The sequence below is a fragment of the Anomaloglossus baeobatrachus genome, chromosome 6 (assembly GCF_048569485.1).
Source record: "Anomaloglossus baeobatrachus isolate aAnoBae1 chromosome 6, aAnoBae1.hap1, whole genome shotgun sequence".
Taxonomy (NCBI): Eukaryota; Metazoa; Chordata; class Amphibia; order Anura; family Aromobatidae; genus Anomaloglossus; species Anomaloglossus baeobatrachus.
The window spans coordinates 582,461,555-582,482,968 of record NC_134358.1 but is presented as its reverse complement, the minus strand read 5'-3'; the positions used below and the strand labels follow the sequence as shown (position 1 = coordinate 582,482,968).

Genomic DNA, 21,414 nt, shown 5'->3' with positions numbered 1-21,414 from the left:
ACTACATGGGATGCTGTTCATGACACCGTCCCATTGTGTGCATGCTTCCCTGTAGCACGTCGTCTGCGGGGGTCTCTAGCACTTCGTCTGCCGGGGTTTCTACTAGTTGTGGCCAAAGAAACCTCCTGTCAACCCTGTCCATGGACAGGGACGGAGTAGTCATAATATAGAGACTTGCACCCATGGGCAATCTACTTGACCAAAAGGCAGCTCTTCAGGGCTTTGATACTGACATCGCTATCGATCCGGATACACCGGGTGGTAACGCCATACGGAATGTCCTATACCGTCCATCAATGGAAGGTTGGATCTTTCTCCCTCAGCTCCCCCAGTGGAGATAGGAGACGAACAGGAGAAGTCCCTTTTCAGTATCTCACACAGATATTGAGTATTTTTCTGGCCACGCTGACTTCAGAGAAGCAGTCCAGGAACACCACGCTTACCAGATAAGCGTCTTCTCCAAACGTTTTTAGGATACACGTTATCCCTTTTCCCCTGACGTGGTCAGCGCTGGACCCAGGGTCCAAAGGTGGATTCTCCAATCTCCAGGCTTGCATCTAGAGCCATAGTTGCACTGGAGATGGGGCTTCACTTAAAGATGCCAGTCACAGACAGATGGACTCTGGTTGAAATCTGTCTAGGAAGCTATCGGCGTGTCGGTTGCTCCGGCATCCACAGCCGTATAGGCAACCTAACCTTTTCAGCTGTTCTTGCGCAGCTGGCCTTGAGCACAGGGACATCTGTACCGCAGAGGCGTCCGTAACCCCGCAATGTCTGCACTGCGACTTACCCTGTTAATACTGTCCTAAAAGTACAGTCGAGGTTTCGGTCCTTCCCAAGCTCCGGCAGGTCCCAATTGTCCTCGTGCAAAAGGGCTACAAAACCTCAGACGGGCTCAGATTCCGGCCGGGCTCTATCACGCCCAAGGAAGGCAGTCGGAGGAACCGCTACCAAGGCGGTCTCCTCAGGACTCTCAGCTCTCTCTCTCTCTCTCCGCATCCGCGGTTGATGGCAGACTCCCCCGCCTTTGGCGACATTTAGCTGCCACAGGTCACAGACCGGTGGGTGACGGACATTGTGCTCACGTGCACAGGACAGTGTTCTGTTCTCGTCCTCCGACTCCATTTCCCTGCTGCAGGCGGTGGATGCTCTAAGAGCAGAAGGAGTGGTGATCCCTGTCTCCCCTCAGGAACGAGGGCGAGGGTTTGTACTCCAATCTCTTTGTGGCTCCAAAAAAGGACGGTTCCTTCCGTCCCGTTCTGGTCCTGACACTGCTCAACGAGCATGCGAACGCCAGGCGGTTCCGGATGGGATCCCTCCGATCCGTCATTACCTCAATGTCTCGAGGAGACTTCCTTGCCTCAACAGACATCAAAGATGCCTATCTCCACGTGCCAATTGCTACGGAGCACCAACGTTTTCTACGTTTTGTGATAGGAGACGAACATCTTCAGTTCGTAGCTCTGCCATTCAGTCTGGCGACAGCCCCACGGGTGTTCACCAAGGTCATGGCAGCAGTGGTAGCAGTCTTGCACTTTCAGGGACACCCGGTGATCCCGTACTTGGACGATCTACTCGTCAAAGCACCCTCCCTCGAGGCATGCCAACGCAGCCTGAATGTTACGCGGGAGACTCTCCACTTTCGGGTGGATCATCAATTTGGCAAGGTCAAATCTGTCCCCGACTCTATCACTAACGTATCTCGGCATGGAGTTTCATACTCTATCAGCAAGAGTGAAGCTTCCGCTGAACAAGCAGCGTTCACTGCTGACAGAGGTGCAGTCTCTCCTTCAAGGCCAGTCGCACCACTTAAGGCGCCTCATGCACTTCCTAAGGAAGATGGTGGCAGCCATCGAGGCAGTTCTCTTTGCGCAGTTTCATCTGCGCCAACGGCAATGGGACATTCTCCGCCAATGGGACGGGCAGTCAACCTCCCTGGACAGGGAAGTCTCCCTTTCCCAGACGGCCGAGGACTCTCTGCTATAGTGGCTTATTCCCACCTCATTGTCATAGCCCCCATCCTGGGCAGTGGTCACGACAGATACGAGTCTGTCAGGGTGGGGAGCAGTTTGTCTCCGCCACATGGCTCAGGGGACGTGGACTCAGCAGGAGTCCACCCCTCAGATCGATGTTCTGGAAATCGGGGCAGGGTATCTTACCCCATTAGCCTTCCAGAAGTGGCTAGAAGGAGAGCAGATCCGAATCCAGTCGGACATCTCCACAGCGGTGGCATACATCAACCACCAAGAAGGGACGCGCAGTCAGCAAGCCTTCCAGGAAGTCAGGGAGGACTGTGGGTGGAGGACACAGCATCCACCATATCCGCAGTTCTCATTCCGGGCGTAGAATTCTGGGAAGCAGACTTCCTCAGTCGCCAGGGTATGGACGCGGGGGAATGGTCCCTTCACTCGGACGTGTTTCAGGAAATCTGTTGCGCTGGGGGGTGCCGGACGTCGACCTAATGGCGTCTCGGCACACCAACAAGGTCCCGGCATTTATGGCACGATCGCGCGATCACAGAGCTCTGGCGGCAGACGCCTTAGTGCAAGATTGGTCGCAGTTCCGGCTCACATATGTGTTTCCACCTCTGGCACTCTTGCCCAGAGTACTGCGCAAAAAATCAGATCCGATTGCAGCCGCGTCATACTCGTCGCACCAGACTGGCCGAGGAGATCGTGGTACCCGGATCTGTGGCATCTCACGGTCGGCCGACCGTGGTCACTACCAGACCGACCAGACTTACTGTCCCAAGGGCCATTTTCTCCATCGGAATTCTGCGGCCCTGAACCTGACTGGGTGGCCTTTGTGTCCTGGATCCTAGCGTCTTCAGGATTATCCCAAGGGGTCGTTGCCACCATGAGACAGGCTAGGAAGCCTACGTCTGCTAAGATCTACCACAGAACGTGGAAGATTTTCTTAATCTGGTGCTCTACTCAGGGAGTGTCTCCCTGGCCATTTGCATTGCCTACTTTTCTTTCCTTCCTACAATAGGAGTTAGAAAAGGGCTTGTCACTCGACTCCCTCAAAGGGCAAGTCTCAGCACTATCCGTGTTTTTTTCAGAAGCGTCTAGCACGTCTTTCTAAGGTGTGCACGTTCCCGCAGGGGGTTTGTCATATCGTACCCCCGTACAAGCGACCGTTAGATCCATGGGATCTGAACAGGGTTCTAGTTGCTCTCCAGAAGCCGCCTTTCGAGCCTCTGAAGGAAGTTCCTTTTTCTCGCCTGTCACAGAAGGTGGCGTTTCTCGTTGCGTTCACATCGCTTCGGCGAGTGTCTGAGCTGGCAGCTCTGTCTTCCAAGGCTCCCTTCCTGGTGTTTCACCAGGACAAGGTAGTGCTGCGCCCCATTCCGGAGTTTCTCCCTAAGGTCGTATCCTCGTTTCATCTTAATCAGGATATCTCCTTACCGTACTTTTGCAATCATCCGGTTCACCGGTATGAGAATGATTTACGTTTGCTAGATCTGGTGAGAGCACTCAGAATCTACATTTCCCGCACGGCGCCCATACGCCGTTCCGATGCACTTTTTTTTTTTTTTTTTTGTCCTTGTCGCTGGTACGCGCAAGAGGTTGCAGGCTTCTAAAGCCACCCTGGCTCGATGGATCACAGAACCAATTCTGGAAGCCTACCGTTCTGCAGGGCTTCCGGTTCTTTCAGGGCTGAAAGCCCATTCAACCAGAGCCGTGGGTGCGTCCTGGGCACTACGACACCAGGCTTCGGCTCAACAGGTGTGCCAGGCAGCTACCTGGTTGAGTCTGTACATTTTTCACCAAACATTTTCAGGTGCATACCTATGCTTCGGCGGATGCCAGCTTAGGTAGAAGAGTCCTGCAGGCGGCAGTGATTTCCCCGTAGGGGAGGGCTGTCTTACAGCTCTAACATGAGGTATTTATTTACCCACCCAGGGACAGCTTTTGGACGTCCCAATCGTCTGGGTCTCCCAATAGAGCGCTGAAGAAGAAGGGAATTTTGTTACTTACCGTAAATTCCTTTTCTTCTAGCTCTTATTGGGAGACCCAGCACCCGCCCTGTTGTCCTTCGGGATTTTTTTGTTGTTTGCGGGTACACATGTTGTTCATGTTGAACGGTTTTTCAGTTCTCCGATGTTACTCGGAGTTAATTTGTTTAAACCAGTTATTGGCTTTCCTCCTTCTTGCTTTGGCACTAAAACTGGAGAACCCGTGACACCACGGGGGGGTATAGCCAGAAGGGGAGGGGCCTTGCACTTTTTAGTGTAGTGCTTTGTGTGGCCTCCGGAGGGCAGTAGCTATACCCCAATCGTCTGGGTCTCCCAATAAGAGCTAGAAGAAAAGGAATTTACGGTAAGTAACAAAATTCCCTTCTTCTCCAGCAGCACGGACGTCACACGGACCGCACACTGATGTGATCCATGTGACATCGGTGTGACACGGACCGGAGAAAACACGGGTTTTTAAATAAAAAGATTTTCTATATTCACCTGTATCCAGCGCTCCTGACCCCCGCTCCTGACCCCCGCTCCTGACCCCCGCTCCTGACCCCCGCTCCTGACCCCCGCTCCTGACCCCCGCTCCTGACCCCCGCTCCTGACCCCCGCTCCTGACCCCCGCTCATTATTTTCATTGATTATTCACCGCATTGAGCAGCTGAGAGCAGGGGCAGCGCAGTGACAGCGCAGGAGACAGCACCGCCGAGGACAGCATTGCTGGGGACATCGCTAGTGACAGGTGAGTGATCTGCCAGCATTGTGTGTGCAGGGACGTCCAGGAGGTCATCAGATTTCCCAATGAACTCTGATGACACCCCTGCGACAACTGCGCTACAGCGAGTGTCACGATAGTGACTTCCAGGGGTTCATGAGAGTTCATTGGGAACCCTGATGACCCCCCTGGACGTCACTTCACAAACTGCTGTATACTCCGCTGTCCCCGGCGGTGCTCCAGCTTCCAGATCCTCAGGCAGTGAAGAGCAATGAAAATAATGAGCGGGGATCAAAAGCGGGAGGCAGCAGAGTGGGAGACAGCATCGCTGGATACAGGTAAATATAGAACATCTTTTCATTACAGAGACACGTGTTTTACCCGGTACGTGTCACACGTATGCAAACACGGATGTCACACGCGTAACACATGTATGACACACGTATGACCATAACCATGCATGTGACTGGTACCTGATTAAGCCCGGACGTGTGACACCAGCCTTATGGCGGCGCGGCAGTGAGGACACCGCGGCAGTGAGGACACCGCGGCAGTGAGGACACCGCGGCCTCAGCACGGGCCGCACAATGTACACTGAGCTGGAGCGGTGAGTCCTCCGTATAGAAAGTTTCCAGTATTTGGAGATGATTGCCACTGACTGAGGCGGAAATAAAGGCCCCGAAATCTAACACGTTCCAGACACAACTCTGCAGCTCGGAGCATCTGAAGTGACGGGAACAGACTGAAGACTGCCCAACACTGACCGCCCGGGAGCGACATGGCGGCCACACGTCAGTGACAGGGAGCGTCCTACAGCCCCGTCAGGACGTTCCTCCACCCAGTGTGGGACACGTAAGTGACGAACATGGAGGGAGGTTCCATAATGTCACTAGAGAACAGGAACAGATAGCGAGGCTGCTGGAATCCCAACATGAGGGTGGGGGCGACCACTAGAGCCCCAACATGACGGGGGGGAGGTGACCGCTAGAGCCCCAACATGACGAGGGGGAGGCGACCGCCGGAGCCCCAAAGTGACGGGGGGGGGGGGGGGGGAGGCGACCGCTGGAGCCCCAAAGTGACGGGGGGGGGGGGTGTCAACCGTTGGGTGTTTGTAACTGGCAATTATGCTGCTCCCAAGTACAGAGGCGGGTGCCTGATCCAGAGTCACCGGTGCTGGGCTGCGCTGGAGGAGCTCGCACTGGAATACGGGGCTTCATGAGGTCCCGTTATTACTTTTCCGTGTTGTGTGTTCTCTGGAATCTTCCGCTGATTGTTGGTGGAAATCTCGTCTCGTACAGAATCATTGCCGGCTTTCCAGGTGCTCGATCCATAAAGCAGAACACACGCTCCTGACGCTCAGTGGTGACTGCGGATCCGGGATCTACAGTCCCTGTCCTATCCAGTGGGGGTGGGGCCTTTGTTCCTCTCTGCTGGGGGTCTTTATGTTACACAATGTACAGTCTGGAGGTCTCCACACTGTGAATGGTGTGTACAGAGGTGGGGTGTATCTCCTCCCCCGGAGGCAGTGGCCAGGGGACCGTGCACATGATCTGGGGCTGCTGCTGCTGGGGACTTCACATCGGACGTTACTCGGGCTGTTGGGGACTGGATCCTGTTTCCTCGTGTCTCGCCTGCTGCTGGGTTTTGGGAGACTGGAGGACCAGAGGTCTTATTTTCCCTGACGCGGGGCTGTGGGCTGGAGACGCGGGGGCTGTGGGCTGGAGACGCGGGGCTGTGGGCTGGAGACGCGGGGCTGTGGGCTGGAGACGCGGGGCTGTGGGCTGGAGACGCGGGGCTGTGGGCTGGAGACGCGGGGCTTTGGGCTGGAGCCCTGATTTTGGTTTTTCCGCTGTTTTCCGGGGGTTGTAGGACTAATTGTTACTTTCTGCCGTCAATCTCCCCAGACACAACGTGCGATCAGTAAGTACAAAATGTAACGGAAAGGGTTTAGGTTTATGTGTCCCACGCTGCGGAAAAATGCGCGGCTTTTTTGCCGCGGAAAAAGCTGCGGAATTTCCCGAAAATCTGCAGCACAGGTACTTCCCAGCCATTTTCTATGGCATTTTGGAAATGCTGTGGCCCATTGCTGCGGATTTTTTCCGCAGCGGATTTCGTGCGGATTTTTGGTCCGGAAAAATCTGCAACATGTCAATTATTGTTGCAGATTTTTCATCCGGATTTTTGGCTTTAAAATTGGGGGAAAAAAAAAAATCCGGGCAAATCCGCACCTTTGAAAAAGGTGCGGAATTTTGCGGGAAAAGCGGCGGATTTTTGATGCAGAAAAAATCCGCAGCTACATTCTCCCGTGGACACATAGCCTTATAGTTTCCATAGGGTGAAGGCCCCCGCTCCGTCTACCACAACCCTCCACCACCAATTCTACATTTCATCACTATATCCTCTATAACCCACAATGTTGTCCTGAAGAATCCTCCGCCCTGATATAAAGCTGTTATAGTGTTGTCATTACTACCTCTTGTGGTCGCAATTCCACAGTCTGGACTGCTCTAACTGTAAAGAAACCCTTTTCCTATTTAGCTGCCGGAATCCTCTCTCCCCCCCCCCCTTCCCCTCCACAGTGAGTGCCCCCCTGGTCCTTCGTGTTGTCCTTTGGAAGGAATATGTCCTGCGCCGTCCTTTTTATATTGACCACACATGTATTTATACATATAATGAGATCTCTGAGACGTATTTTTTTTCCACCTGTCATCATACGGGCGGCCTCCATTGCTCATCATACGGGCGGCCTCCATTGCTCATCATACGGGCGGCCTCCATTGCTCATCATACGGGCGGGCCTCCATTGCTCATCATACGGGCGGCCTCCATTGCTCATCATACGGGCGGCCTCCATTGCTCATCATACGGGCGGCCTCCATTGCTCATCATACGGGCGGCCTCCATTGCTCATCATACGGGCGGCCTCCATTGCTCATCATACGGGCGGCCTCCTTTGCTCATAATACTCTAGTTGCCGCCTTTGATCTGACTATCTTCTTAACCCCTTCAGCCCCCAGCCTGTTTTTCACCTTAAAGGACCGGGCCATTTTTTTGCAATTTTGACCAGTGTGACTTTGACAGGTTATAAACTCTGGAACACTTCAACGGATCCTGGCGATTCTGAGATTGTTTTTTCGTGACATATTGTACTTCATGTCCAGTGGTAAATTTAGGCCGATATGTTTTGCGTTTATTTGTGAAAATTTCGGAAATTTGGCGAAAAATTTTGAAAAATTTTGCAATTTTCAAAATTTGAAATTTTTATGCCCATAAATCTGAGAGATATGTCACACAAAAAAGTTACTAAATAACATTTCCCACATGTCTACTTTACACCAGCGCAATTTTTGAAACAAAAAAAATTTCCGTTAGGAAGTTAGAAGGGTTCAAAGTTCATCACCAATTTCTCATTTTTCCAACAAAATTTACAAAAAAAAATTTTTTAGGTACCACATCACATTTGGAGTGATTTGAGAAACCTAGGCGACAGAAAATACCCAAAAGTGACCCAATTCTAAAATCTGCACCCCTCACTCTGCTCAAAACCACATCCAAGAAGTTTATTAACCCTTTAGGAGCTTCACAGCAACCAAAGCAATGTAGACGAAAAAAAATGAAAATTTTACTTTAACACAAAAATGTTACTTTAGCCATAAAAATTAGTATTTTCACAAGGGTATCAGGAAAAATGCATCATAAAATGTATCGTGCATTTTCTCCTGAGTACGCAGATACCCCATATGTGGTGGTAATCAAATGTTTGGGCACACGGCAGGACTCGGAAGGCAAGGAGCGCCATTTCACAGCAAAATTGGTTGGCATTATTAGCGGACGCCATGTTGCGTTTGGAGACCCCCCTTGAAGTGCCTAAACAATGGAGCTCCCCCACAATTGACCCCATTTTGGAAACTAGACCCCTCATGGAATTTATCTAGCTGTTTAGTGAGCACTTTGAACCCCTGGAGGCTTCACAAACGTTTGTAATGTTCAGCCGTGAAAATATTTTATTCTTTTTTTTTTACCACAAAATTGTTTTTTCAAACAGGTAGCTTTTTTTTCCACAAGGGTATCAGGAAAAAATGCACCATAAAATGTATTGTGCAATTTCTCCTGAGTACGACGATACCTCATATGTGGTGGAAATCAATTGTTTGGGCGTACAGCGGGGCTCAGAAGAGAAGGAGCGCCATTTCACAGTAAAATTGATTGGAATTATTAGCAGACGCCATGTTTCATTTGGAGACCCCCTGAGGTGCCTAAACAATGGAGCTCCCCCACATGTGATCCCATTTTGGAAACTAGACCCCCCCCCATACAAAAAAAATTAGTTTGGCGAAATAAAAAATACAGACATCAGTAAAAAAAAAAAAAAAAAAAAAGAGCGCCTGCCACTAAGACCAGTGCCAAACGTGAGAGCAATGCACGAGTCTCGCATCGCATCATCCACTGCAGTCTGGAAGCGAGCAACTGCGCTGGATAATGCGATGCGAGAGGGCAGGGCGGCAGATGAGAAAGGGCGCAGCGGATAGAAGATGGGAAAGGGCGCAGCGGATGGAGGAGCGGCAGAGGATGGGAAAGGGCGCAGCGGATGGATGATGGGAAATGGCGCAGCGGGTGGAGGAGCGGCAGAGGATGGGAAAGGGCGCAGCGGATGGATGATGGGAAATGGCGCAGCGGATGGATGGGAAATGGCGCAGAGGATGGGGGGGGGGTGAGATGGGGATACCTACCTTACAGGATGGATCTAGGCAGCAGGATCACAGCAGACAGAAGAGGCAGCAGATGAAGGAGGCAACAGATCGAGGAGTGTGAGAGGGGGCAGTAGATGGAAAATGGGAGAGAGCAGGCAGCAGATCGGGGAGGGGGGCAGAGTCTGATGGGAGAGAGAGATGGCACATGGAGGAGGGGGGGCCCCGGGGGGAGGGTGGCTTGCAGCACATGTAGGGGGCGGGTGGCTTGCAGCACATGTGGGGGGAGGGTGGCTGGCTTGCAGCACATGTGGGGGGAGGGTGGCTGGCTTGCAGCACATGTGGGGGGAGGGTGGCTGGCTTGCAGCACATGTGGGGGGAGGGTGGCTGGCTTGCAGCACATGTGGGGGGAGGGTGGCTGGCTTGCAGCACATGTGGGGGGAGGGTGGCTTGCAGCACATGTGGGGGGCGGGTGGCTTGCAGCACATGTGGGGGGGGGGGGGCGGGTGGCTTGCAGCACATGTGGGGGGGGGGGTGGCTGGCTTGCAGCACATGTGGGGGGAGGGTGGCTGGCTTGCAGCACATGTGGGGGGGAGGGTGGCTGGCTTGCAGCACATGTGGGGGGAGGGTGGCTGGCTTGCAGCACATGTGGGGGGAGGGTGGCTGGCTTGCAGCACATGTGGGGGGAGGGTGGCTGGCTTGCAGCACATGTGGGGGGAGGGTGGCTGGCTTGCAGCACATGTGGGGGGAGGGTGGCTGGCTTGCAGCACATGTGGGGGGAGGGTGGCTGGCTTGCAGCACATGTGCTGCAAGCCAGCCACCCTCCCCCCACATGTGCTGCAAGCCAGCCACCCTCCCCCCACATGTGCTGCAAGCCAGCCACCCTCCCCCCACATGTGCTGCAAGCCACCCTCCCCCCACGTGGGGGGAGGGTGGCTTGCAGCACATGGAGGGATAGGAGGTGTGGCGATGGAGAAGGGGCAGCCGATGAAGGAGGCGGCGGCCGCCGATCGGGAACAGTGGGGGCCGATTCGGGGGCAGCAGCGGCTGAAAAAGGTGGGTGCGACGGCGGCGGGGACAGTGGCGAGCATGGCGGCGGGGACAGCGGTGCATCGGGAGCAGCGGCGGGGCGATCGGGGACAAGGGCGGGCGGCGGGGACAGCAACTTACCGCTCTCCTCGGCTTCCAGGGGACGGTCACAGGCCGCAGATCCACATTGATTGGAGAGAGCGGTCACAAGACCGGTCTCTCCAATCAGAGCTGGGGGCGGGTGAAGCATCGATCACCCAGCTCCAGCCAATGGCCAGTGCTACAGCAGCACTGATCAGGGCTGGATTTCAATGTTCCAGCCATTTTCAATGGCTGGAACATTACAGTGGCTGTAATTGGCTGAGCGGCGTTCGTCAGCCAATCACAGCCTCTGTAGGTTCGGGGAGGAGGCACCACCCCTCCTGAGGTCAGGCAGAGGTCCCCTCCTTCCCGAATCTACCGTTTAATTAAACAAATTTCACTTTCTGGGGCTCCGGGACCGCGATTTCGCCATGACGTACGGAGTACGTCATGGGTCGTTTAGCACCATGTCACCATGACGTACTCAGTACGTCAAAGGTCGTTAAGGGGTTAATAACCTTTATAAAACTGGATACCATATTCCCGATGTGGCCTCACCAGTGATTTATAGAGGGGTAACAATAACCTGGGGTCTCGGGATCTCTCTTTTTCTCCTCCCTTTTGCAGCTGCTGCCTGACATTGAGTGCTGCTGCTCAGATACCTGTACCCAGAATCCCTCGCTCTTCCTCCTGTTCTGTAGTCTGGAGGTCACTTCCAGCAATAGGATGGCTCCGTCCTCGGTGCATTACTCCACATTTATCACCATCTCCTCTGTCCAGTGTCTGCCCAATCCCTTCCCACATCTTATCCAGATCCTTCTGTAATATTGTATCAAGGTCAGTCTTTAATATCCTACATAGTTTGGTGCCATCAGCAAAGACTGACACTTTCCTATCAATGCCATCCACAAGGTCATTGGTAAAGAGATTAAAAAGAATCGGTCCTAGCACATCCCTGCCCCCCCCACCCCCCCCACTGCTCCCAGTACAGGTTTTAGGTTAGATTTGATAAATATACACAACTCGCCACCTTTTTTTGTCTTTCCTGTCCTTCCTGAATGTAGTATCCTCTACGTTTGTCACCCAGTCATGGCTCTCATCCAGCCAGGTTTCTGTAATGCCCACCACATCATAATCCGTGGTTGACATAAGAGTCTCCAATTCACTCATTTTGTTTGTAAGACTTCTTGCATTTGCCAGTAGACATTTAATACTATTAACACATTCCTTACTCCTTGCCTCCCTACGTTCCTTGCATGTCCCAGTCCCCCATCAACTTTCATTGCCCCCCCCCCCCCACTGTCTCTATCTGCTCTATATATCCCCTTATTTGCTCCACTACCCTCCCTCCCCCCAGATCCTGGTTTAAAAGTTTCTCCATCCGTCTATTTTCTCTCCCAGCACAGCTGCACCCTCACGATTGAGTTGCAGCCCGTCCCTACCGTAGAGCCGATAGCCAACTGAGACGTCGCCCCCAGTTCTCCATGAACCCCCTGTCTTTAAAACACCACCTTGGAGGTCCTGAACTTTAGCTTCTCTCCTAGTTCCCTGTAATCATTTTTAAGGACCTTCCATCTGCCTCTAACTTTGTCATTAGTACCAATGTGCACCATGACCGCTGGGTTTTCCCGAGCCCCACCCAGCAATCTGTCTATCCGATCTGCAATATGCCGAACCCGAGCACCTGGCAGACAACACACTGTTTGGCATTGATGGTCACGGCGACAGATGACCCTGTCTGTCCGCCTAATTATAGAGTCTCCTACCACCATCTGTCTGGTCTCTGTTGCTCTCCTATTTCCCTCCTTCCTACAGCAGTCGTTTTCCTGGTTGTTAGGAGCAACGTCCTGCTGTAGTGATCCTTGTCCTGGCCCTTCATTCCTAATATCAGCCAAACAGGTATATTTACTAGGTTGAGACAGATCAGGGCTAGGCTCCCTGACACTTTTCCGCCTACCTCTTCTAACTGTTACCCAGCTACCTACCTCTGGGTCCTGACCATCCCCACCTCCACCCTCCTCCATATCACTGGCCCCAGACAGAGAAAGCTCAGTGAGCTCTAAACTCCTCTCCAGGTTTGCAATGCTCCTGAGTGTTACTGTGAAGGCCTAGGCTATGAATCGTTTGACATGTGTAATATAATAAGATAATCTGCCCTTTTGAATGTTTTATGTATTGCTTCTCCACATATACCTAATTGAAGTATTAACGGAATGTATAACCGAAACAAATTATGCTTGGCACTAAGTAGAATAAGTTTTAGTTCATGAATAAGTAACTGACATTCATGAATAGAAGAGATACTCATCTGTAGTTTCAAATACGTAACTGACATTGTTCTATTCACAGACTCTCATCTATGCCCAGACACACCTGAAATGCTTTACTAAGGAATGTTGCTCAAATAAGGGAATGAGCTAGATCCAAGCTAATTGGTTGGTTAAGAGACAATGCAGAAAAACTATCAGAATGTTATGCTTTGAATACAAGGGTTAGAAGAGCACTCTGCTTCTCCTGTATAGAGATACGGCTCTGTGTGGTAATTTCTCCTGATTCATCTCCGCAGTTCTGATTTGGAATCCTCCCCCGAGACCCTTTTAGATCAGTTACCTGGGATTCCAAATATGTAACATGCTGGCATCGAGTGCAGACAAATTCACCCTAGAACGGCTGCTCAAGGCATGCATACATATGACAAGACATATTGTCCCTGGAGGACCTATTAAATGCAGATAAACCGTACAGATAAAAGTAGAAAAACAAAGAAAAAAAACAATGGGAAACTTATAAGGATAACTTCAAACTATGATCATGTGCTAAAACTATGGACTTCACTGCCCCCCCTCGGACTTCACTGCCCCCTCAGAAGCTCCTGTGAAAAGTATCCCCACATATCAAGGACAGGGAATATACCGCACCCCTGTGTATATGGGGTATCTGCTCATTCCCCCTGTAATCTGCACATATTCATCGCCTCTGTCTGAGAAACTGATTCTTCATCTCTAGTGTTTTGGACCAAGTTCTTATGTTCATTCATTTTATTCCTTTTTCCTTTTCTTCATTTTTTTTTTTTTTTAGTAGGGCCCCATTTATTTTCCCTCCGGTAATGGCCTCAGTCATCCCCTCCGCCCCCCTCATCCTCGGTCCCTCTCATCCCCCCCCTCTTACCCTGTGTCTCCTCTTCTCCGCAGGATGGTTCCCAGACTTCGGCCGCTCCTGTTGGGGCTCCTGCACTCCCCCTCATCCTCGGTCCCTCTCATCCCCCCTCTTACCCTGTATCTCCTCTTCTCCGCAGGATGGTTCCCAGACTTCGGCCGCTCCTGTTGGGGCTCCTGCGCTCCCCCTCATCCTCGGTCCCTCTCATCCCCCCTCTTACCCTGTGTCTCCTCTTCTCCGCAGGATGGTTCCCAGACTTCGGCTGCTCCTGTTGGGGCTCCTGCACTCTCCCCTCATCCTCTGTCCCTCTCATGCCCCCTCTACCCTGTGTCTCCTCTTCTCCACAGGATGGGTCCAAGACTTCGGCCGCTCCTGTTGGGGCTCCTGCTCTCCCCCTCATCCCCTCCGCCCCCTCATCCTCGTTCCCTCTCATCCCCCCCCTCTTACCCTGTGTCTCCTCTTCTTCACAGGATGGGTCCCAGACTTCGGCCGCGTCCTGTTGGGGCTCCTGCGCTCCCCCTCATCCTCGTTCCCTCTCATCCCCCCTCTTACCCTGTGTCTCCTCTTCTTCACAGGATGGGTCCCAGACTTCGGCCGCTCCTGTTGGGGCTCCTGCGCCCGGCGCTCCCCCTCATCCTAGGCCTGTCCATCGGCTGCAGCCTGAGCCTCCTGCGGGTCTCCTGGATCCAGGACGAGGAGCCCCCCTGTGTGGACAATCTGCTCAACATCCGTGAAATACTCCCCGACCAGCAGGACCCCCCTGTCCATGACCTGAGACCTCGGATTGTTCCCTATAGTCGTAATCCGCACCCTGCACACAGGAAGGTGCTGAGGTGGGTGACACCATCACTGCATCCTGGGGGTGGGGGAAGGGGGACGTGGTGGCCCCCGCATGGAGAGGACCAGGATTACCACACCTGGTGGGGGCCTCCCGCTGGGGGTTGTAGTACCAGGACTAGTACGCTGGGTGGGGGCCTCCCGCTGGGGGTTGTATTACCAGGACTAGTACGCTGGGTGGGGGCCTCCCGCTGGGGGTTGTAGTACCAGGACTAGTACGCTGGGTGGGGGCCTCCCGCTGGGGGTTGTAGTACCAGGACTAGTACGCTGGGTGGGGGCCTCCCGCTGGGGGTTGTAGTACCAGGACTAGTACGCTGGGTGGGGGCCTCCCGCTGGGGGTTGTAGTACCAGGACTAGTACGCTGGGTGGGGGCCTCCCGCTGGGGGTTGTAGTACCAGGACTAGTACGCTGGGTGGGGGCCTCCCGCTGGGGGTTGTAGTACCAGGACTAGTACGCTGGGTGGGGGCCTCCCGCTGGGGGTTGTAGTACCAGGACTAGTACGCTGGGTGGGGGCCTCCCGCTGGGGGTTGTAGTACCAGGACTAGTACACTGGGTGGAGGCCTCCCGCTGGGGGTTGTAGTACCAGGACTAGTACACTGGGTGGAGGCCTCCCGCTGGGGGTTGTAGTACCAGGACTAGTACGCTGGGTGGTGGCCTCCCGCTGGGGGTTGTAGTACCAGGACTAGTACGCTGGGTGGGGGCCTCCCGCTGGGGGGTTGTAGTACCAGATCCCGTTACTGATGTGTTCTCCTGATCTCCCCGCAGGACCCGCTACATCCAGTCGGAGCTGGGCTTCAGAGAGCGCCTCTCGGTGGTGGTCCTGTCCTCCCCGCTCCACACTCGCCTCGCTCGCTGTGGCTGTGAATCGGACACTCTCCCCTTATGTGAGCCGCCTGATGTTCTTCACAGGGGCCCGGGGCCCTAAGGTGCCCTCCGGGATGGAGGTGGTGTCCCATGGAGATGAGCGGCCGGTGTGGGTGATGTACCACACGCTGCGGTACATGGAGGCGCATCTTCTCTCCACATATGACTGGTTCTATGTCTGCCAGGACGAGTCCTTCACCAGTGGCTTCCACCTGCAGGACGTGGTCAGTCACCTGAGCCCGGGACCCCCCCGTCTACTTGGGGCGGCCCACAGAGTTCATCGGAGGCCAGGAAGGCTGGCGCTACTGCCACGGTGGCTTCGGCTACCTCCTGTCCAGGGCCCTGCTCCTGCGCCTGGGGCCACACCTGGACTTCTGCCGCTCCGATATATTGAGCTCTAGACCAGATGAATGGTTGGGACGCTGCCTGCAGGACACCATGGGCATTGCATGTGCAGAGGAGACGCAGGTAAGGCCCGAGAGCCCCCCGATCAGCTGCACCCCAAAGTCACAAGGGCCCCCCGCCACGCTATGTCACTCTCCATAGTCACATCACTGATTTTCTCCCCCCCCACCCCTTTCAGAAACCACACGCGACAGTCCCGGGGCGTCATGCCCTCCCCCCCCCTCCTCAGGAGCCACATGCGACAGTCCCACGGCTTTCCTCCCCCCATATCACAAGCTACCCGTAACAGTCCTTCGGCATCTGCTTCCCGCTCGCTGCATTGCCCCCACTCACAAGCCACATGTGGGGGGTATCCACTGCCCTCCTTGTTACCCTCCAACCCCCTTTCCCCTTCTCTCTCCAATCATTGCTCCCCCCCTTTCCTCTCCCCTTTCCTCATTGATTACCCCCTTCCGCCCCCCCCTTTCCTCTCCAGTCATTGCTGCTCCCCCCCCTGCCCTCTCCAGTCATTGCTACCCCCCCCTCCTTCCTTCTCCAGTCATTGCTACCCCCCCCCCTCCTTCCTTCTCCAGTCGATGCTGCTCCCCCCCCCCCCCCCTTCCCTCTCCAGTCGATGCTGCTCCCCCCCCCCCCCTTCCCTCTCCCAGTCGATGCTCTCCCCCCCCTCCTTCCCTCTCCAGTCGTTGCTCCCCCCCCCTCCTTCCTTCTCCAGTCGTTGCTCCCCCCCCCCCTCCTTCCTTCTCCAGTCGTTGCTTCCCCCCTCCTTCCTTCTCCAGTCGTTGCTCCCCCCCCCTCCTTCCTTCTCCAGTCGTTGCTGCCCCCCCCCTCCTTCCTTCTCCAGTCGTTGCTCCCCCCCCCTCCTTCCTTCTCCAGTCGTTGCTCCCCCCCCCTCCTTCCTTCTCCAGTCGTTGCTCCCCCCCCCTCCTTCCTTCTCCAGTCGTTGCTCCCCCCCCCCTCCTTCCTTCTCCAGTCGTTGCTCCCCCCCCTCCTTCCTTCTCCAGTCGTTGCTCCCCCCCCTCCTTCCTTCTCCAGTCGTTGCTCCCCCCTCCTTCCTTCTCCAGTCGTTGCTGCCCCCCCTCCTTCCTTCTCCAGTCGTTGCTCCCCCCCCTCCTTCCTTCTCCAGTCGTTGCTCTCCCCCCTCCTTCCTTCTCCAGTCGTTGCTCTCCCCCCCTCCTTCCTTCTCCAGTCGTTGCTCTCCCCCCTCCTTCCTTCTCCCAGTCGTTGCTCTCCCCCCCTCCTTCCTTCTCCAGTCGTTGCTCTCCCCCCCTCCTTCCTTCTCCAGTCGTTGCTCTCCCCCCCTCCTTCCTTCTCCAGTCGTTGCTCTCCCCCCCTCCTTCCTTCTCCAGTCGTTGCTCTCCCCCCCTCCTTCCTTCTCCAGTCGTTGCTCTCCCCCCCCTCCTTCCTTCTCCAGTCGTTGCTCCCCCCCCTCCTTCCTTCTCCAGTCGTTGCTCCCCCCCCTCCTTCCTTCTCCAGTCGTTGCTCCCCCCCCCTCCTTCCTTCTCCAGTCGTTGCTCCCCCCCCCTCCTTCCTTCTCCAGTCGTTGCTCCCCCCCCTCCTTCCTTCTCCAGTCGTTGCTCCCCCCCCCTCCTTCCTTCTCCAGTCGTTGCTCCCCCCCCTCCTTCCTTCTCCAGTCGTTGCTCCCCCCCCCCTCCTTCCTTCTCCAGTCGTTGCTCCCCCCCCCTCCTTCCTTCTCCAGTCGTTGCTCCCCCCCCTCCTTCCTTCTCCAGTCGTTGCTCCCCCCCCTCCTTCCTTCTCCAGTCGTTGCTCCCCCCCCCTCCTTCCTTCTCCAGTCGTTGCTCCCCCCCTAATCCTTCCCTCTCCAGTCGTTGCTCCCCCCCCCCCTAATCCTTCCCTCTCCAGTCGTTGCTCCCCCCCCCTAATCCTTCCCTCTCCAGTCGTTGCTCCCCCCCCTAATCCTTCCCTCTCCAGTCGTTGCTCCCCCCCCCCCCCTAATCCTTCCCTCTCCAGTCGTTGCTCCCCCCCCCCCCTAATCCTTCCCTCTCCAGTCGTTGCTCCCCCCCCCCCCCCTAATCCTTCCCTCTCCAGTCGTTGCTCCCCCCCCCCTAATCCTTCCCTCTCCAGTCGTTGCTCCCCCCCCTAATCCTTCCCTCTCCAGTCGTTGCTCCCCCCCCTAATCCTTCCCTCTCCAGTCGTTGCTCTACCCCCCCCCCCCTTCCCTCTCCAGTCGTTGCTCCCCCCTTCTTCTTTGCTCGCCTCGTTGCCCGTTTCCTTGGTCTCTGTAGCTTTGTAATTCTTCTTGTTCCCGTCTCTTCAGGGCCTGCATTTTGTATCTTACAATCTTCCCAGAAATGTTGACGTAGAGTCCCTGGACGAGACCCTGCTGGCGTCGGCGCTCTCCGTGTACCCGGTAAAAGACGCGGTGGTGATGTACAAGCTTCAGCGGAAACTTGGGCAGATGAGACTGCAGCGGACTTATGGCCGGATCCAGCGGCTCCAGGTAACCAGATGTCCTCGTCTGTGCGGGGGGACAGCAGGAGATGCTGACTGTTGTGTACACGTTTCTAGAGGGTGGTGTATAGAGTAGTTACATAGTTACTTAGGTTGAAAAAAGACCTAGGTCCATCTAGTTCAACCTTCCTCCACCAGTTCTACATTTAGTCACTAAGTCATTTATAACCAACAATGTTGTGTACTGAGGAAATCATCCAGCCCTTTTTTAAAAGCTGTTATAGTATCTGCCATTACTACCTCTTGTGGTAGGGCATTCCACAGTCTGACTGCTCTAACTGTAAAGAACCCTTTCCTATTTAGGTGTCGGAATCGCTTTTCTTCCACTCGCAGTGAGTGCCCCCTGGTCCTTAGTACTGTCTTTGGAAGAAATAAGTGTCATGTGCCAGTCCTTTATATTGACCACACATGTATTTATACATATAAATGAGATCTCCTCTGAGACGTCTTTTTTTCTAAGCTAAAACATATCTAACTTTTTCAATCTGCCATCATATGGGAGGCCTTCCATTCCTTGTAATAGTCTAGTTGCCCGCCTTTGAACTGACTCTAACTTCTGAATGTCCTTTTTAAAATGTGGAGCCCAAAACTGGATCCCGTATTCCAGATGTGGCCTTACAAGTGATTTATAGAGGGGTAACAATACGTTGGGATCACGGGATCTAATCTCTCTTTTTATACACCCTAGAATCTTGTTTGCTTTTGCAGCTGCTGCTTGGCATTGAGTGCTGCATGTATACGCAGCTATAGGATTACTCCGTCCTAGGTGCATTACTTTACATTTATCAACATTAAATCTCATTTGCCAAGTATCTGCCCATTCTGACATCTTATCCAGATCTTTTTGTAATATTGTACTATCCAGGTCAGTTTTTAATATCCTACATAGTTTGGTGTCATCGGCAAAGACTGACACTGTACTATCAATCCCATCCACAAGGTCATTAATAAAGAGAGTAAAAAGAATCGGTCCAAGCACAGATCCCTGCGGCACCCCACTGCTGACTATAGTACCCTGGGTACTATAGTACCCTGTGTGCAGGACGCGGTGACTGCCCCGAGGGTCGGCCCTGTGTGGCTCAGCCACCATTAGAACTGTAGTCACATTATAACTTCTAGAAGTGCAGGCTCCAGGGCTGGAAAGACAAACTACAGCTACCTCCTGCCGGCTGCGGTGTCCTCTGACTCTGAACTGGATGGATGTGGGTTTCTTAGGTTATTACATGTGAGCCGGATAGAACAGGATGGATTTGCAAAGATGCATGTATTTTGGGCCAGATGGATAGGTGCGGCGCCTGTCAGTCTGACATACCTGGATGTTTGGCTGGGCAGATGGGCCTGTGAGGCTGACATGAATGGACCTGGGGTTGGAAAGATAGCCACAGGGCTTATGAGGCTGATACGGATGGACATTGGGTCGGGCAGATGGGGCGCGGGGCCTGTGAGGCTGACACAGATGGACGTTGGGCTGGACAGATGGGCGCGGGGCCTGTGAGGCTGACACGGATGGACGTTGGGCTGGACAGATAGGTGCGGGGCCCGTGAGGCTGACATGGTTGGATGTTGGGCTGGACAGATGGGTGCGGGGCCCGTGAGGCTGACATGGTTGGATGTTGGGCTGGACAGATGGGCGCAGGGCCCGTGAGGCTGACACGGATGGACGTTGGGCTGGACAGATGGGCGCGGGGCCCGTGAGGCTGACATGGATGGACGTTGGGCTGGACAGATGGGTGCGGGGCCCGTGAGGCTGACATGGATGGACGTTGGGTCGAGCAGATGGGCGCGGGGCCCGTGAGGCTGACATGGATGGACGTTGGGCTGGACAGATGGGTGCAGGGCCCGTGAGGCCGACACGGATGGATGTTGGGCTGGACAGATGGGTGCGGGGCCCGTGAGGCCGACACGGATGGACGTTGGGCTGGACAGATGGGCGCAGGGCCCGTGAGGCTGACATGGTTGGACGTTGGGTGCAGGGCCCGTGAGGCTGACACGGATGGACGTTGGGCTGGACAGATGGGCGCGGGGCCTGTGAGGCTGACACGGATGGATGTTGGGTCGGACAGATGGGCGCGGGGCCCGTGAGGCTGACACGGATGGACGTTGGGCTGGACAGATGGGCGCAGGGCCCGTGAGGCTGACATGGTTGGACGTTGGGTGCAGGGCCCGTGAGGCTGACACGGATGGACGTTGGGCTGGACAGATGGGCGCGGGGCCCGTGAGGCTGACACGGATGGATGTTGGGTCGGACAGATGGGCGCAGGGCCTGTGAGGCTGACACGGATGGACGTTGGGCTGGACAGATAGGTGCGGGGCCCGTGAGGCTGACATGGTTGGATGTTGGGCTGGACAGATGGGCGCAGGGCCCGTGAGGCTGACACGGATGGATGTTGGGCTGGACAGATGGGCGCGGGGCCCGTGAGGCTGACATGGATGGACGTTGGGCTGGACAGATGGGTGCGGGGCCCGTGAGGCTGACATGGATGGACGTTGGGTCGAGCAGATGGGCGCGGGGCCCGTGAGGCTGACATGGATGGACGTTGGGCTGGACAGATGGGTGCAGGGCCCGTGAGGCCGACACGGATGGATGTTGGGCTGGACAGATGGGTGCGGGGCCCGTGAGGCCGACACGGATGGACGTTGGGCTGGACAGATGGGCGCAGGGCCCGTGAGGCTGACATGGTTGGACGTTGGGTGCAGGGCCCGTGAGGCTGACACGGATGGACGTTGGGCTGGACAGATGGGCGCGGGGCCTGTGAGGCTGACACGGATGGATGTTGGGTCGGACAGATGGGCGCGGGGCCCGTGAGGCTGACACGGATGGACGTTGGGCTGGACAGATGGGCGCAGGGCCCGTGAGGCTGACATGGTTGGACGTTGGGTGCAGGGCCCGTGAGGCTGACACGGATGGACGTTGGGCTGGACAGATGGGCGCGGGGCCCGTGAGGCTGACACGGATGGATGTTGGGTCGGACAGATGGGCGCGGGGCCCGTGAGGCTGACATGGATGGATGTTGGGTCGGGCAGGCTGACACAGGTGGACGTTGGGCTGGACAGATGGGTGCGGGGCCCGTGAGGCTGACACGGATGGACGTTGGGTCGAGCAGATGGGCGCGGGGCCCGTGAGGCTGACATGGATGGACGTTGGGCTGGACAGATGGGTGCGGGGCCCGTGAGGCCGACACGGATGGACGTTGGGCTGGACAGAT

General features: G+C 55.2%; 1 protein-coding gene across 1 annotated transcript in view; it reads left to right on the top strand.

Annotated features, from left to right (window-relative positions):
• Positions 1-21,414, top strand: part of LOC142243736 (chondroitin sulfate glucuronyltransferase-like) — a 30,746-nt gene that overhangs the window by 7,811 nt on the left and 1,521 nt on the right. The window contains 5 exon segments of the mRNA XM_075315938.1: positions 14,209-14,466; positions 15,236-15,299; positions 15,301-15,573; positions 15,575-15,802; positions 18,015-18,197. Of these exon segments, the coding sequence (XP_075172053.1) occupies positions 14,210-14,466; positions 15,236-15,299; positions 15,301-15,573; positions 15,575-15,802; positions 18,015-18,197 (1,005 nt within the window). The 5' untranslated portion in view covers position 14,209.